At 46.1% G+C, this 17,970-nt stretch overlaps 1 protein-coding gene across 1 annotated transcript in view; it reads left to right on the top strand.

Moving 5' to 3' along the window:
- gnl1 (guanine nucleotide binding protein-like 1) overlaps nucleotides 1-17,970 on the top strand; it is a 30,258-nt gene that overhangs the window by 9,694 nt on the left and 2,594 nt on the right. Inside the window, exons 3-11 of the mRNA XM_080196340.1 lie at nucleotides 926-1,062; nucleotides 5,302-5,453; nucleotides 6,496-6,567; nucleotides 7,962-8,169; nucleotides 10,515-10,610; nucleotides 12,444-12,629; nucleotides 13,187-13,365; nucleotides 15,479-15,653; nucleotides 15,836-15,976. Of these exons, the coding sequence (XP_080052466.1) occupies nucleotides 926-1,062; nucleotides 5,302-5,453; nucleotides 6,496-6,567; nucleotides 7,962-8,169; nucleotides 10,515-10,610; nucleotides 12,444-12,629; nucleotides 13,187-13,365; nucleotides 15,479-15,653; nucleotides 15,836-15,976 (1,346 nt within the window). The remainder of the gene's footprint in view (nucleotides 1-925; nucleotides 1,063-5,301; nucleotides 5,454-6,495; nucleotides 6,568-7,961; nucleotides 8,170-10,514; nucleotides 10,611-12,443; nucleotides 12,630-13,186; nucleotides 13,366-15,478; nucleotides 15,654-15,835; nucleotides 15,977-17,970) is intronic.

Below are 17,970 nucleotides of genomic sequence, written 5' to 3'. Positions count from 1 at the left end.
CCCTGGGAAATAGCTTCCGAGAATCCACCCTATCTATACCTGTCAACATTTTATAAACCTCTATCAGGTTGCCTCTCAACCTTCGTCTCTCCAGGGAGAAAAGACCTAGCTCCCTCAACCTATCCTCATATGGCGTACCACCCAATCCAGGCAACATCCTTGTAAATCTCCCCTGCACCCTTTCAATAGCTTCTACATCCTTCTTGTAGCGAGGCAACCAGAAGTGCGCGCAGTGCTCTATGTGGGGTCTGACAAGGGTCTTATAAATGTAACGTAAGAATTTTGTGGTTCCAAGAAGACAGCTTGCGTTCACGTTCTCGAGGGCAATTAGAGACGGATGATAAATGCTGGCTCAGCCAACAATGCCCATGTCCCCTGCTACAATTGTGTTTGTGTGCTGCTCCTTTGCCTGGGAGTCATGCTCCAGATGGAAAGGGTGGAGGGGGGGATGGTGCATTTGTCTACATCCAGTCTACACCGTCTCTCTGAGTATCGTACCCAGATACGACGACGACGTGCCCCCCTGCCCCGTCCTGCGTGTCTTTGGACTGTGCACGGAGCGGGGCGGACACCCACACAGACATGAGGACAACATGTAAACTCCACACAGACTGTCACCCAAGGCTGGAATCGAACCCGGGTCCCTGGAGCTGAGAGGCAGCAGTGCTAACTGTTATGCCACACTATATCACAAAGCAGCAATTTTTTTTTCCCTTCCTTTCCTACTGTATCCTCAGTCCCGGTGCGTTCCTCATTGTAGTGCCTCTTTTATTTTTTGAAAGAAGTAACCGGCACCAGAGATGAAGTGGAAAGGATGACCACCTGATTTGCCCATTATCTCACATGATTAAGTGCATTTTGGTACAAAATAAGTGTGCTTTCTCAACTGAATTATGTTTCCATTCTTTTTCCTTCTGTTGCTCAGATTCCGGCTGCATTTAGAGAAAGAGAGCCGAGAGGAGATTGAGCGAAGGAAGAAGGTAATGCAAGAGAAAATTGTGGAGCTCACCCCAGAAGCTGAGCTGGAAGTAGACATTGTTGATATTTACAAGCCGGGCTCCGGTGAGTGATGGTTGTGCTCAGTGCCTTTCTTGTAAAGGTCAACAATTATTGCCCTCGGACTGAGCAAAATATTTTACAAAGGTCAAACCAATTTAAGAGAAACATCTTTGTGAGTTCCCTCCCCACAGATCATTGATTGCTGGCTTCCATTTAACAACTGAGGTTTAATGTCTTTCCCTCACCGTTTGAAGGCTGTGCCTTCAGCCATCTGAAAGAAAGAAAGAGGACTTCCATTTATGTAGCACCTTCAATCATCTCTACTTTCCAAAGCACTTTGCAACCAATGAAGTGCAGTCTCTGCAAAATCCTCCAGCCCCAGGAAACATGAACCCTTTTTCTCTTTTTTTCCCTTCCACACAGCTGCACACCTTATGTTTATGCCCTTGCTGTGTCACCATTCTCAGTGGCCTTGGAAGACATTCTGTTGTTCTGTCTCTCCTACCTTACCCACACGCAGACAGACAGACACACACACACACATGTGGCCGCATATGCCCCTTCTCTTTGTCTTCATTCCACTCAGTCTGTTACATTTCCAGCATGTCTTAGTTACCAATGAAGGGTCTCTGGCCTGAACACATTTATCTGTGTTTCCCTCCCCACAGGTGCTGCTTGACCTGAGCATTTTCAGCCTTTTCTGTTCTCACTCCACAGTCCACTGCACTCAGTACCTCACCTGCTCTGATTGTGAGGCCCAGTGTGAGTCTCAGCAAATTGTTCAAGGTTATAACCATAGTATCTGGGAATGGGAGACTCCTCTGCTGGCTGAGAAGTCTGGAGCAGAGTGACACAGACCAGGAAGATCCTTGGTCCATGTTTCAACTTTTGCTGAGTTAGTTAGTTAATCCTTGCTGAAGTGTGTTTTTTTTATTGTGGGATGTGGGTATCACTGGCTAAACCTGCATTTATTGCCAACCCCTAATTGCCCCTTGAGAAGATGGTGGTGAGCTGCCTTCTTGAACTGCTGCAGTCCCTGTGGTGTAAGTACATCCACCGTGCTGTCAGGGAGGGTGTTCCAGGATTTTGACCCAGCGACAGTGATGTATTTCTGATCAAGGATTGTGTGGGGCTTGGAGGGGAACTTGCAGGTGGTGGTGTTCCCATGTATCTGCTGCCCTTGTCCCTCTAGATGATAGAGGATAAGGATCGCAGGTTTATAATATGCTGCCTGAGGAGCTTTGGCGAGTTGAAGCAAAGCAATTTGTAGATAGTACACACTGCTGTCACTGTGCTCAGTGGTGGAGGGAGTAAACGTTGAAGGTGATAGATGGGGATTCCAATCAATGGGGGCTGCTTTGTCACTCAGCCTGTGTCAAAACTGATCCAAAACTGGGATTCTTGTTCCTTATTCTGCTGGGGAATTGCTGTGGGGACCAGGGTTGAGGGCATAAACTGGCTTGGATGTGATGCTGCCTGTAGTTGAATACTCCACAGGCTGGCCTGAGAACAGGCAAACTACTGAGTTGCCAGCTATGAAAGTGTGCCCGATGCTTTTGGGGCAGTAATGGAAGAAATGTAAAATGACACGGCCTTGCCCATACATAGTGTTAAATTAGCAGCAGCCATTAGAAAGGGAAGTCAGCTAATGCCAGCTGATTGGTGAGACTGCTCCAACCAAGCCTCGGGGCTGGAGCTCTCGTCACAGAAAGCCTGGATTGTTAACATTCCACAATGATCAGCGTTTCTGTGACTCACATTGCTGACTCCTACACGCTGTGAAAATTGCCCTGTCACCATCAATAGCCAGTACTGCAGGAGACTCTCAACTTTTTGTTCCTGCTAGCAGAATGTCACCAGAGGTGTTTTGGTGGCAGCAGCAGGAGTAATGATTTATGCAGAGGATTTGTATAACTTTGCACTTCAAATGCTGAAGGGCATTGACACTGACATATGGGGCAATTCTTATTTTAGTTACCCATCAAGCACTGTCAAAGCATAGTTACAGAGTAAAGCTCACCCTGCACACTCCTCATTAAACACTTTAGGCACAGAGTGGCACAGGTTAGATATGAGTAAAGCTGCTGCCATATTGTCTCTGTCAAACACGCCAGGACAGATACAACATGGGGTTAGATACAGAGTAAAGCTTCCTCTACACTGTCCCCATTTAACACTCCCAGGACAGGTGCAGCACAGGATTAGATAAAATGAAACTCTTGAGTCTGAGTGACAGTGCAGTAAATTAAGTCAGCTGTATCTTGTGAATTGTGCCCAAATGGGTGTGGAAACCAAAAAGGTATTTCCCTTTAATTCAAAAGACAGAGGAGTCTTTCACCCTTCTCCTGGACTGGACTTAAATCCGTAGACCACAGGTGAAAAGTCATTATGCTACTCCTCTGCAGCATGCAGCACAGTTATGGACACCACAAACAGAAAGCACCTTCTCCACACCCAAACACTGTAGCTGTTCCAGTTCCAATATTAAAATCACATCCTTCATTGAACTGACTATGTACTTATCTGCTTCTCTGACAACCAGACATGATACCCCTCAGGGCAGGAGAAAAGGGTGCTGATTGGCAATGTGTCAACTTGCCAGCCAGGCAAAGAGTTCCCCATTTTTGCACAAAAGAATTCATTCTGTATTAAAATTAATAATGCATTTAAACATGTTATTTTGAATATTGGTTTTGTTTATCAAAGTTACCTGATTGAAATTTTCAAAAAAAAGTTTGGCAGTTAACTGTCAATCACTGTTAACCAGTGCATTTTCCATGGCAACACATCTATCAATCAGGGTCTATTTGCCAACCATACAGCCTCTCCTTGTTCAGTGTAAAGTAATTGTTTCCCCAGACAGTGTTACTTTTGTGATTGTCCTGATGAATGCAAGTCGAAAACTTTGACAATATGTATTTTTCAACAATGTTCAAGTTCTCTACTAGCAAACAACTATGCATATGATTCATTTTCTTTCCTTGATATGAAACTTGTGTTATGTTGAGCAGCGATTTGCAGTGTGGAGATGTGTTTGACAATCACTCATGTATATCATTATTAAACTTTGACCTGGCTTGGTGATTTGCTTCATGTCAGTAGATTATACCAAGTAGAGTTTAGGCCCAGTCCTCATTGCCTTCAGTATCTTAGCTGCATTGAAATGTCTCCTGGTTGTGTGTGCTGATAATCCAGATAGAACCGTTTGCCTTTGTCATTTTGAAGTTAGGAGCAGTAGGTGATGGGGTGGGGGGAGCGTGGAGAGAGAATGAATCAGAATCACAATCATAAAATAGCATTAACAATCAGACCCGAGTTCCTATTGTTGGAAATCCAGTTTAAATAATTTGCTAGCTCAAGATTGTTGGGGTTGGTACGCATGGGGGTGCATGGTTGTGGGGGAGGGTCACACGAGTCGAACTGTTGACCAGTCAGTAAAAGCTAAACTAATTTGGAGGAGAGATCGGTGGTTTGGGAGAGCCCACTGGAAGATGGCACATTACTTGAAATCTTCTTGTGGAAATCTGCCCAGGGAGCCACGGACCCCTTGGCTGAGAGTCCCCGATCTATGTTTTTCACCTCGATGACTCTCCTGTCAATGCATTTGATATTTTTTCGGTAAAAGGGTCTATTCTGAATTCCCTAATGGATTTATTCATGGCTATCTCAAATTTATAGCCTCTTGTCTTGTACCAACTCCTGTACCTTCATTGTCGTAACTGCCTTTATTTAGCCACTTTCTGAGCCAACTGGAGATAAAGCTGAGCCTGTTCAGCTTTTCCTGATGTGCATCTTTTGGGCATGCATCCTCATTAATTGTTTCCACATTCTCTCCATTGTCCCTATATCCGCTCAACACTTCAGTATTTAGATGAGCATTTGAAAAACCATAGCATACAAGGTGTTAGATCGCCAGAACAGACACGATGGGCCGAAGGGCCTCCTCTTGTGCTGTAAAACTGACTCTATGCTTTTTATAATTTGGAGGTCAGTACTGTTTGGAGTAAGTATGATCTAACCAAGCTTCAGTAGAGGTTCATTGAACTTTCCTGTTGTTTAGCTCCATAAGTGAACCCCTAGTGCTTGTGTGTCCCACAGGGAGATTCTCACTGGGCGGTGACTCACTGAAAGAACCCAACCTGTGTCCTTTCCACGGTGCAAGATGTTATATCTTCACCGCCAGGTGTAGTACAGCTACTGTATGCTACCCTGTGCTTTGTGTAAGCTAGGTGCTTTTAAATGATTTGATTCTCTTTCTTCCCTCTGTGTGTGTGTGTGTCTCTGTCTCTCTCTGGTGCCCAGTGTTGGATTTTCCAAAACGTTCTCCTTGGAACTACACGATGACGAAGGAGCAGCTTCTGGTGCAGGAGGAGAAGGCGTTCCGTGAATACTTGGAGAAAATTTACAGTACCTTTGATCCTGTGAAACTCAGTTACTTTGAGCACAACCTGGAGGTGAGGAGCTTGGACGTCACTGATTGGTTGTCAAGGTGGTGCCGGAGTAGGGACTAGAGATAAGTTGAGGCTTGAGATATGAAAGAACTTGCATTTATCAGTGACTTCCATGCCTCAGGACTTCACAAAACACTTTGCAGCCAGTAATGTGTACCTTGAAGAGTAGTCACTGATATAATGCAGTGAAATCCAGTCTGTGCACAGCAACTTCTCTCAGCAACAGTGGACATACACACACTCTGTCTCTTTCGCGCGCTCTCTGTGTCTCTCTCTTTCGTGCGTGCTCTCTCGCGGTCAAAATAGTGCTGTGGCATCACTTACACTCCCGCTGCAGAAGAAGGTGACACCACAGTTTCTCATCTGGAGGATGCAATCTGCTTAGGACCATGTCTTCTGGAGCAGGGAGAGGATTTTGAAATCGTGCTGGGTCTCAATAGACGGATTTTGATGGAAGGGGATGGGGAGGAGTTGGTGAAATTTCAAGTTATCACCAAAAAAAGCAAGCAGTAATTGCAAATTGGGACAGGTTACCCTAAAATAGCTGGGGCCATATTGTGAGGAAACTCACTATTGCCAACATGTAGTTGAGGTGGGGAAGATGCACCAAGTTAGCGCCTGGTGTTTGGGGGTGGGGGGAGTTGGTGAGGGTGAGCTGCAGCTAAGGTTATACATGATGATGGGGTGCTGGTTGGGTGGTACCTTGATTGAGTGGGGCTGAGGTGGTGGGTGATTCTGGTTTAGGTAGGGAATGGGTGGTACCTGGACAGGGTGGGGAGTGGGTGGTATCTGAGTGGGGTGGGCTGTGGGTGATGCTGCTAGGTTGGTACCTGGTTTGGGTGGTATCTGGGTGGGATGGAAGGTTTGTATTGTGGTGTTTGCTGCTTTTATTTTTCTCTCTGCACCATTGCAGTTGGAATTTCTGGAGACTTTTTTTGATGTGCCTCACATACAGAGAATGCACTCTGCCACTGGCCAGTCATTTACTCCTTGCATCATTCTTGGTGGTTTTTATATTCATTCTTATGTTGTCTCTGTCCTGTAGACCTGGCGCCAGCTGTGGAGGGTCTTGGAGATGTCCGATATTGTACTGTTGATCACAGACATCAGGCACCCGGTATGTACTGTGAAAGGGCTGTGAGGTAGGGCCTTCAGACTGGCTTGGACTGCAGAAGGAGTTTTGATTAGGATGGCGGGGTAATTGCCACTGCTCTGTATAAACTCTCCACTTGATTAATGGTTTCTAGCCTCTGTGGAATTCTCCTAGCATCTGTGATGTACTTCCAGATGATGTTATTGTCACACATCAGGTGTCTGTCTCTTTCTCCTTGTTGCTGCTACTCTGTATGTCTTGCCCAGCTTGCCACAGTGTACTTGATTGGTGTTCTGTCATTGACTCAGTGGTTGGGAAATACAATCTCCCTCCAATGAAACTGCACCGTAACACCTGTTTGCTGTTTGTGGTTCTCACAATGAGAAACCGTGGTTTTCATTATAGCCTTCATTTCACCTCTTTCTAGTATATCCAGAATGGGCGCCTGTTTGTACTGTTGACCCATCCCCTGCTGCGTAACACTGGCTGGGTCTGCCCTACCTGAGCTGTTCTGCTGTTGAAACCATTATCCATGCCTGATGTTAGCTCTGGACCTGACTCTTCCAGCACAATCCTTGTTGCTGGCCAAGCTGTATAAGCGTGAGCTCATTTAAAACTCTGCTCCCTTAAATTGCACCCGTTCACTCTTTGCACTGGCTCCCAGCCTGGCAATACCTCAGTTTTAAAATTCCCGCCATCTTCACTCACCCACTCATGACGCTGTTACATCCTCCAGCCATAATATAATTTGATCATTAAATCCCTATAATGCAGAAGGAGACTATTCAGCCCATCAAGTCTGTACTGATTCTCCAATAGGACATCTTGCCCTCTGCCCTATCCCTATAACCCCACACATCTTTGGACACTAAAAGATAATTTAACATGGCCAATCCACCTAATCTGCACATTTTTTGGACTGTAGGAGGAAACTGGAGCACCCGGGGGAAACGTGCAGAATCCACACAGACAATCACTCGAATGTGGAATCGAACCCGGGCGGGATGCTAACCACTGTGCCGCCTGGGAAATGCTCTTGGAAGCTATCTTGGGACACTTCATACAAATGGAAGTGGCTGTTGTTGTCTCCTGTATATTCTTTACTGATTCATTATCTATCGAGGAGACCTCTTACCTTTTTTGGGTGGGGGGGGGGGGGGGGGGGGGAGGTGGGGGGTGGTGGTTAGTAAGATGATGTTGACTACACATTTTATAGTACAGATGCATAAATGCACGTCACAAATGTGTGCAGAAATATGCAAAACATATATATATTTATTACGTATTCCCCATACACACCAATATATTAAGGAAAGCCAGCTATGATTATTTTATCTGGTACACCTCTTTACTTAACGATTTCTTTCTTGAGCCAGTTCCTTCATCTCTCTCCCCCCACCCCCCAACCCCTCTTCCAGGTGATTCACTTTTCCCCAGCACTTTACGACTACGTAACCCGGGAAATGAAGAAGAATATTATCCTGGTGCTGAATAAGATTGACCTGGCTCCACCCTCCCTCGTGGCAGCTTGGAAACATTATTTCCAGCAGAAGTTCCCGCAGCTCCATGTGCTGTGCTTTACGTCGTACCCGCGGGAGAAACCGGGTGAGACAGACCCCAGTGTTGGTAAGTAGTGGCTGGACCTGTGCTGTGGCTGCTGGTTTAGCTTTTCTGTTGAATCAGAGCGGGTGGTGTACGGCCTGTATCTAGCCTGTCTACATTGCTGTGTGAGGAATAGAGCTGTGCCATCCAGCCAGGCCAATCCACCTGGTCACTGCCAAACACGTCCACCCTGAGCTGTGATGGAACTAGACTGAATGTGAGGAGAGGTGGGTGAGGGGGTTAACGCCCTCTCCTTCCACTGGGAACAGGCTGCCCAGTGCCGGACTGTAAATTTCTGTTACAGACAGGAAGGGGGTTAACTTAAACAGTATTAATTTCTCCTCTCACTACCCGTCCATCAACAGACGCTGTTTTCAATTTTTTTAACCCCTTAATAAGCAGTGGCATATTTCCCAACTCCTCTGTTTTAGTGCAATCCAGTTTTCTATTAATAACTCCATAGCAAACTCATGAGAGGATGAGGTCAAAGGATTAGTTTATCTGCACACCCTCAGAGGTGGGGTGGTGGTGTTACCCCCTTTGCATGCATGCAGTGAAAGAGGGATAGAGAAAAGAGAGACTTATAGTGTGGGGAGACCACAGAAAAAATAAATGCTGTTTGACTTGGATCCAGAATCAAAGTCCAATGAGGTATTCCTTTGAGGGTCAGTGGGCTGAAAACCAATGCTGTATAACTTTTTCAGTGGAGTTGACTTTGCACTGAAATAGGCAAACAGAGATGAATCAATCTTGTAAAAAATGCTATGAAATTTCCAGCAGAAGCAGTGTAGATGGGGCCAGGTAGTCCATCTGGGCAGAGTCCTTTCCTGTGAGGCTGCTTTTAGGATGACAAATAGCAGCCTGAGCTCGCAGTACAGCGAGGCAATGTAACTAGTTTCACCATTAATGTGTATCTTTTGCCTGGGTCCTCGAGATGGTTCATTGTCTCACCATTAGAACGTAGAACATTACAGTGCAGTACGGGCCCTTCGGCCATCGATGGTTTCATAGGTCAGCGCAACAATCTAAAGCTCATCTAACCTACACTATTCCAATATTATCCATATGTTCATCTAATGACCATTTAAATGCCCTTAATGTTGGCGAATCCACCACTGTTGCAGGCAGGGCATTCCACGCTCTTACTGCTCCGAGTAAAGAACCTACCTCTGACATCTGTCATATATCTATCACCCCTCAATTTAAAGCTATGTCCCCTTGTGCTAGTCATCTCCATCCGAGGAAAAAGGTTCACACTATCCACCCTATCTAATCCTCTGATCATCTTGTATACCTCATTACGTCACCTCTTAACCTTCTCTCTAATGAAAATAACCTCAAGTCCCTCAGCATTTCCTCAAGACCTTCCCACCATACCAGGCAACATCCTGGTAAATCTCCTCTGCACCCTCTCCAATGCTTCCACATCCTTCCTATAATGTGGGGATGAGAATTGTACACAATACTGCAAGTGCGGCTGCACCAGAGTTTTGTACAGCTGCAACATGACCTCATGGCTCTTAAACTCCTGGTTGGCCAACCTAGGTTCTGAAATGCAGATGACGTTTTACTGGGATGAGCAAAGTGTGGGAGAGGGAAGGGGGATGTTAGTATATCTGTAGGGGTAACGAGATGCAAGTTTCTTTGATACCAGCTTTTGATTAATGTGGATTCAGCCATTTTTAGAAAGGTCTTTGTCCAATTTTAAAAACTTTATAAGTAGAATAGCCATGGAGGTATCTATCTATTTTACAAGAAACGTGCTAGGTCTTAGTCCCCTCACAGGAGAGGCATGTGAAAGAGTTGTTTAGAAATGTAGAAGATCGAAGCAGGAGGAGGCCATTTGGCTCTTCGAGCCTGCTCTGCCATTCATTGCAATGATGGCTTATCATCCAATAGCCTAATCCTGCTTTCTCCCCATAGCCTTTGATCCCGTTTGCCCCAAGTGCTGTATCCAGCTGCCTCTTGAATACATTGTGTTTTGGCATCAACTACTTCCTATGATAATGAATTCCACAGGCTCACAACTCTTTGGGTGAAGAAATGTCTCCTCCATCCTAAATAGTGTACCCCAAATCCTCAGACTGTGACCCCTGGTTCTGGACTGTCCCACCACCAGGAACATCCTTTCTGCAAATACCCTGTCTAGGCCTGTTAGAATTTTATAAGTTGCTATGAGACCTCCCCCCACATTCATCTAAACTCCAGTGAAAACAATCCCTCTTTCACCACAAACCCTGGCATAAGTGATGGCCAGTTTCATGATGTCAGATAATTATTTTCAGAGTGTAAATGTGTGACTCTTTCGTAATTAAAGCTCGACCAGTAGGACTCTGCGTTTCATTCCTCTTGTCTGTTCTGGAGTTTAGTTTTTCAGAAGCGGAGGCGGAGAAGGCGAGTCAAGACAATGGCTGTGGGACCGAAGCAACTCCTTAAAGCCTGCGAGACTATCACGCAAGGGAAAGGTAAGGCTTGGAATTCCTGGTGGCACAAAACACTGAAACGCTTGGAAAATCATAATTTCACCGCACACAATTTTGCAGCAGGGGGATGGGAGACGGAATAGGGGCCATTTCACTTATCATACCTCTGCTGGTTCTTTTGAAGGAGCTATCCAATTTAATCCCAGGGTACAGTCCTGTTTCTCTCTCCGCCCCTCTCCCTCTCTCTCTCCACATCCCCCCCCCCCAACCCCCGCAATATAATTGCAGCCGTTTCACAAATGTACCTCGTGTTTGAATCTGATTCCACCACCCCTTTGTTAGTTTGTTTTTTCCCAATCTCAGCAGCCCACTGGTGTGAAGAAATTTTCCCTCCGTTCCCATCTCATCTTTTGCCAGTTATTTTAAACTAGCAGCTTCTAGTTGTTGACCTGTTGATTCTTCTAAAGCCTCTGTGTCATTTTGAATGTCTCTTAGGTTCACCCCTTATCCATCTTTGCTCTAAGGTGAGTAAATCCCAGCTTTTGCAGGGTCTCTACATAACTGACTGAAATCCCTCATCTGTAGTTTGAAAACTAAAATACTCCTCTGCCATTTGGCTAGACCTTGGCCTCAAACTGCATGTCAAACCCATCTTTCAACTTGATTCCATAATCTTTAATACCCAGAAAAAAATCTATCTGTTTCTGTTGAATCTTATCCTCAGCAGGTTTATTGAGGAGGAGAGTTCCAGATTCCCACTGATCTTTGTGTGCTGAAGCAGCTGCTGACAAAGGATGTGAACAGTCTGACTCTGCATTTAAGATTAAAGCTCACTTGCCCTGGATTCCTCCCCGCCAGAGGAAAGATTTTCTCTCTATCTGTCTCAGCCTTCAATCATTGTTTTATTTTACTTGTTTACTTATTAATCACAAGTAGGCTTATGTTCACACTACAAAGAAGTTACTGTGAAAATCCCTGAGTCGCCACACTCTGGCGCTTGTTTGGCTACACTGAGGGAGAATTTAGCGTGGCCGATGCACCTAACCACCAAGTCTTTCAGACTGTGGGAGGAAACTGGAGTACCTGGAGAAAACCCTCACAGTCATGGGAAAAACATGCAGACTCTGCACAGACAGTGGCATTTATTGACCATTCCTACTTACCCTTTGAAAAGATGGTGGTGAGATGCGACCTTGAATGGCTGCAATCCCTCTGGTGTCAGTACACCCATAGTGCTATTAGGGAGGAGTTCCAGGATTTTGACCCAGCAACAGTGAAGGAACGGCTGATATATTTCCAAACCACAACGGTGAGTGGTTTGGAGGGAAACTCCAAGTGGTGGTCTTTCCATTGTCTTGGTCATAGAATTCTTACAGTGCAGAGGGAGACCATTTGGCCCATTGAGTCTGCACTGACAACAACCCAGGTCCTATCCTCGTACTCCTGTATATTTACCCTGCTAATCCCCTGATGCTAAGGGGCAACTTATTGTGACCACTCCACCTAATCTACACATCTTTAGGGTGTGGGTGGAAACTGAAGCACGTGGAGGAAACCCACTCAGACACTGGAAGAACGACAAACTCCACAAAGACAGTGACCCAAGGCTGGAATTGAACCCACTTCTCTGCCGCTGTGAGGCAGCAGTGCTAACCACTGGGCCACAATACTGCCTGCCCTGCTAGATGGTAGCGGTCGTGGGTTAGAAGTTGCTGCAGTGCATCTTGCAGATGGTACACGTGGCTGACACTGTGTGCTGGTGGAGGTGGGAGTAGTGGATGTTTGTGCTATATATCCCAGTCCAGATCTCTTTCCACCCCGCCCCACCCCAACCCCCCTCCAGTTGTGTAATTGTTTCTGTGTCTCTTGCTATAGTGGACTTGACCAGTTGGAAAGAGAAGATGGAGCGTGACGCGGCAAACACTCAGCATGAAGACCTGACGGACGAGGAGGATGACGATGATGCTGTGCTGGTGGAGCATCAGACAGACACTGCCATGGAAATGTGTGCACTGGGGGATGAACTGTACAAGGATGGCATCCTCACCGTGGGCTGCGTAGGTGAGCAGGCACGACCAATCCAATTGGCTTTTACCGTGGTGTGGTGTGATTTGGTGTTTCTGGGTGGGGAGGGATATTGTGGAAGCTGCTGAGAACAAAGTTTCTTCCCCAATCTTAAGTGCTCACGTTTTCCTTTCCGAGTGATTCCTGCTGTTGATGCAGGATGCTTGGATGGCTAGCAGATGGCAGTGCTGCACAGTAGGTGCCCCTCCCACCCTCCTCCTCTCTCCTCTCTTCCCCCTCCCTGCCACCATCCCCTCTAACTTATTTCCCCACCCTCCCCTGTTTCCTCTCCGTACACCCCAAACCTGTCCTAATCGGGTCTTCTAATTGGAGCTCGGTGATCAAATGTACAAAGTTGTTCAGAATCCGATGTGGAAAATGCCCCAAACGGTGGAATTGGAGGAACAGATGCTCTGCCCCTGCCCTCTGTCTTTTTCATTTCGGCTGCCTCTATTCAGAGAGAAGTTCACCTTCTTTCTCATGTTGTGAATTTGCACAGGGTTTTGAAATGCGGTGCAGAAATCTTCTTTTTCCTCACTTCCTCCTCCCATCAGGGTTTCCTAACGTGGGCAAGTCGTCTCTCATTAACGGCCTGGTGGGGAAGAAGGTGGTGAGCGTGTCCCGTACCCCCGGCCACACCAAGTACTTCCAGACCTACTTCCTGACTCCCACCGTCAAGCTTTGCGACTGCCCGGGTCTCATCTTCCCCTCCCTTGTGGACCGTCAGCAGCAGGTTAGTTCGGTGGCGGTGCTCGCGTGCACGGGAATGACTGGCTTCAGGAAGGTGACAGATAATCTACAGCATAAACACTTAGCACCATTACAAGGTCCCAAGCTATGCTCAGTGGTGAGCGACCTGCGGCCTGGGGGCCTTATATGGCCCAGCTGGGTTCTGAGGGTGGTATACGAGACATTTTGTTGACCATTTCCCACGTGCAGGGTTGTCACATTCTGTAGTTTTTTTCCTACCAATATGACTGAAGTGACCCACACATAAAGCAAGAGCCAGCGAAGTGAGGTGTGTGTTGATTGCTCACACATTGACTGTGAGAGCCTTGCGCTCCTCTGTATCCAAGTGTAAATATTTTTTACCATTTGAAGTTGATGACAGTTCTATTAATATATAAATGATTAAGCATTCTCTCTAACTTGTTCGGAAAATTTCAGTGTGTATTCAATGTATTTAATCTTATTCATGGGTTCGTGGTTGGTGAACAAGTCCGATTTCAATCATGTGGCCCACTAGAGATGTAGGAGGGCCACTCACTGGCCTAGGTTGTGCATCACTGGACATTGTGTTTCACAGGAGCTCAGGAGACTGGGTCATGATATTTGTAAATGAACTTTTGCAGAAAAGACCCAAAGTCGTTGATAAGGCATCAAATTTTATAATGACAAGGGATGAGAGGTTTCTGACTTTGGGTGGGTTACTGATCTTACTGAGTGTTTTTCTGATGTCCATTCCTCCTTCCTTCCTCCTTATAGCCCACAGTGCCTTATGGATTTCTGGTTTGCGTTGCTAGACCTATTTGAAGTCCACCCCATTTACAAATGTGATGATGCTGCCACCAACATGATGGAGAGTATCCATTCTCCATATGAAGATGGAGATTTTTCTCCACAAGGACCTTGTTATTCCTACCAATGCCATGAGACTTCTTTGAGTCCAGGTTTCATGTTGTGTGCTCCCAGGGACATTCCCCTTCCAACTGTGCAGCACTGTACCTCTCCACCTCTGGTGGGTCAGTCCTATTGATGTGACAGTACATACCCAGGGATGGTGATGGGACATTTGGTCGTGAAGGTCTTCATAGCTGAGCCCTTGGCTTGCCCTTCCTCAGTGTATGCATTTCCCATTAGGGTGTCAGGCGATGGCAGTTGATGGCAGCGAGCCAGGAGGAGTTTGTGTAAATGCAATGGCCCCAACAGCAGACATTCTGTCTGAGGTTCGAATAACGGACCAGAGATTGGGTCTGTTGCACCACTTTAGGATGTGCAGTGATGCTGAACCAAAGATAGAAAGAAAGACTTGCATCTTTCACAACCACAAAATGTCCCAAAGTATTTAAGGCTGTTAAGTATAGTTTGAAGTGTAGTCACTGTTATGATAGCTTGCACATGGCAGATTGCAATGAGAGAACAACCAGATAATTGATTGGCGGTTCAATATGGGCTGGAACCTTGGCAATAACTGCCTTATTCTTCTACAAGATAGTGACACTGGGAAACATCTCAGCCCCCTGAGTTAGAAGATGGGATCTCTAATGTCCCAGTCTGAGGAAGCTGCCACCAACAGCACTGCCTCAGCAGGAGTGCTGTGTTCATATAGTTCACATGGGGAATCCAAGTTGCTGTGGCAACATGTGCCTTAAACACGTATGTTGCAATCCAGAGCTATGGACAATGATGGTGGACTTTCCACCACCCAGCTGACCCAGGAGTGTCTCCCACTCTTACCATTGGTGTGTTGGAAGGATTTTGCAGGTTGATTCTGAACCTGTTTGACCTGCTGTGAGTGCACCTTCCTTGACCATCAGGTCCTGGGGTGGGTCTTGAACCTGGAGTGCATGGCTCAGGTCATCAGTTCACTGCACCACAAGACTTTTTGTCACTTCCTCAGCGCTGTATTTAAAGGTTAACCAAGCTTTTGTACTCCAGGCTCTACAATGACACTTGAACCAGTAGAATTCTGACCCACAAGATAGTCTCTAGTCATGGGTGATAGCTAAATGGGCTGCCCTTTAAATGTTAGATTTCCTTTTTAAACGCGCAGGTCATTCAACCTCCGTTTGACTGAGTCACTTGCCTCCTTCCTAATGAATATAGTTTTGCCTCTCCCGCTCTAGATTCTTGCTGGAATTTATCCAATAGCACAGATCCAGGAGCCTTACACCTCAGTTGGTTACCTGGCTGCGAGAATTCCTGTACCAAAGCTGCTGAAACTCAGGCATCCCAACATGGAGGAGGACAAGCCTGGGGAGCAGACCGAAGCCAAGTTCACAGCCTGGGACATCTGTGAAGGTAACTGTGCAAAAAAAGTCAAGAGTTGATGGATTAAGAGAAAGGGTTGGTGCATTGATTTTTTTTTTAAATCTACAGGTGGGGAAAGTTTTTGGAGCCTCTGTCTGGTATTACTAATGGCTGGACCTGGGGTGAGAGCCCCTGTCCTTCTCTCTCTCACTCTGTTATTTGTCTCTTTGCAGCCTGGGCAGAGAAGAGGGGTTACAAGACTGCTAAAGCTGCACGGAATGATGTGTACCGAGCTGCTAACAGCATCCTCCGACTGACGGTGGACGGGCGTCTGTGTCTGTGCATGAGACCGCCAGGTTACACCCTGCAGAAAGGTGAGCACTCGATCAATTTTTCCATAAAGTGTCAGTGTGGGGACTGAGCCTGCTGGAGCTTGGATTGCGGTATCAGAGTAGGGATCGAGTTGCTGGAGTTTGGAATGAGGTGCCTTGCCAAATTTGGGAATGTTCTTTCTTTGTTTTTACCGTTTCCTCGCAACATTTAAAAGCATGTCTCATTTCCTTTTTACTCATTCGTGGGACATGGGCATAGCTGGCTGGCCAGCATTTATTGCCCATCCCAAGATGTCCTTGAGAAGGTAGGTGGTGGTGAGTTGCCTTCTTCAATTGCTGCAGTTCACAGGCTGTGGGTTGACTGACAATTCCATTAGGGAGGGATTTCAAGGATTTTGACCCAGCGACTGCAAAGAAATGGCGATATATTTCCAAGTTAGGATGGTGAGTAGCTTGGAGGGGAACTTGCAGGTGGTGGTGGTATTCCCATGTATCTGCTGCTCTTCTAGATGGAAGTGGTCGTGGGTTTAGAAGGTGCTGCCTAAGGATCTTTGGTGAATTGCTGCAGTGCCTCTTGTAGATAATACACACTGCTGCTACTGAAAGTCAGTGGTGGAGGGATTGAATGTTTGTAGAATGTTTTCTTGGTTTTATAACAAAGTGGAAAAAAGTTGTCCTGCCTTTCCTCGCACCTCTTGACATGAGAGATTGGATTGTTAAGACCATAAGACATAGGAGCAGAATTAGGTCACTTGGCCCAATGAGTCTGTCATTCAATCATGGCTGATTTTTTTTTTCTCATCCCCATTGTCCTGCCTTTTCCCCATAACCCCTGATCCCCTTAATTAATTGAGAACCTATGTATCTCTGCTTTTAAAGACACTTAATGATCTGGCCTCCACAGCCTTCTGCGGCAAAGAGTTCCACAGATTCGCCATATTCTGGCTGAAGAAATTCCTCCTCATATCTGTTTTAAAGGATCGTCCCTTTAGCCTGGGGTTGTGGCCTCTTCTAGTTTTTCCTACTAGTGGAAATATCTTCTCTACGTCCACTCTATTCAGGCCTCTCAGTATCCTGCAAGTTTCAATAAGATCCCCCCTCATCCTTCTAAACTCCAACGAGTACAGACTCAGAGTCCTCAACCATTTGTCAAGTGACAACCTCTTCATTCCATGGATCATTCTTGTGGACCTCCTCTGGATCCTTTCGGAGGTCAGCAGACCCCAAATGGGGCCTGACCAGAGCCTTGTACAGCCTCAAAAGTACATCCCTGTTCTTGTATTCTAGCCCTCTCAACGTGAATGCTAACATTGCATTTGCCTTCCTAACTGCTGTCTGAATCTGCACGTTAACCTTAAGAGAATCTTGAACATGGTCTTCCAAGTTCCTTTGTGTTTCTTGTTTCCTAAGCATTTTCCCATTTTGAAAATGGTCTATGCCTCCATTGCTCCTTCCAAAGTGCTTAACTTCACACTTTTCCACATTGTAATCCATCTGTCACTTCTTTGCCCACTCTCCTAACGTGTCCAAGTCCTTCTGCAGCCCCCTTGCTTCCTCAACACTATCTGTTCCTCTACATATCTTAATATCATCTGCAAATTTAGCAACAATCCCTTCAGTTCCATTCTCCAAATTGTTAATGTATATTGTGAAAAGCTGTGGTCCCAGCACTGACCTCTGAGGCACTCCACTAGTCACCAGCTGCCATCCTGAGAAAGACCCCTTAATCCACACTCTCTGCCTTCTGCCAGTCAACCAATCCCCTCTCTGTGCCTGGATCTTACCCTTAACACCATGGGCACGTAACTTATTTAACAGTCTCCTGTGCTGCACCTTGTCAAAAGCCTTCTAGAAATCTAAATAAATCACATCCATTGGCTATCCTTTATCTAACTTCCTTGTTACCTCCTCAAAGAACTCTAAACTTGTTTGTCAGACGTGATCTCCCCTTGACAAAGCCATACTGACTCAGTCCTACTTTATCATGCACTTCCAAGTACTCTGCAATCTCATCTTTAATAATGGACTTGAAAATC

Source organism: Carcharhinus amblyrhynchos, chromosome 9 (genome assembly GCF_965287045.1).
Source record: "Carcharhinus amblyrhynchos chromosome 9, sCarAmb.v2.hapA, whole genome shotgun sequence".
NCBI classification, from domain to species: Eukaryota; Metazoa; Chordata; class Chondrichthyes; order Carcharhiniformes; family Carcharhinidae; genus Carcharhinus; species Carcharhinus amblyrhynchos.
The sequence above is the reverse complement of the archived record's forward strand: the minus strand, read 5'-3'. Positions and strand labels throughout refer to the sequence as shown.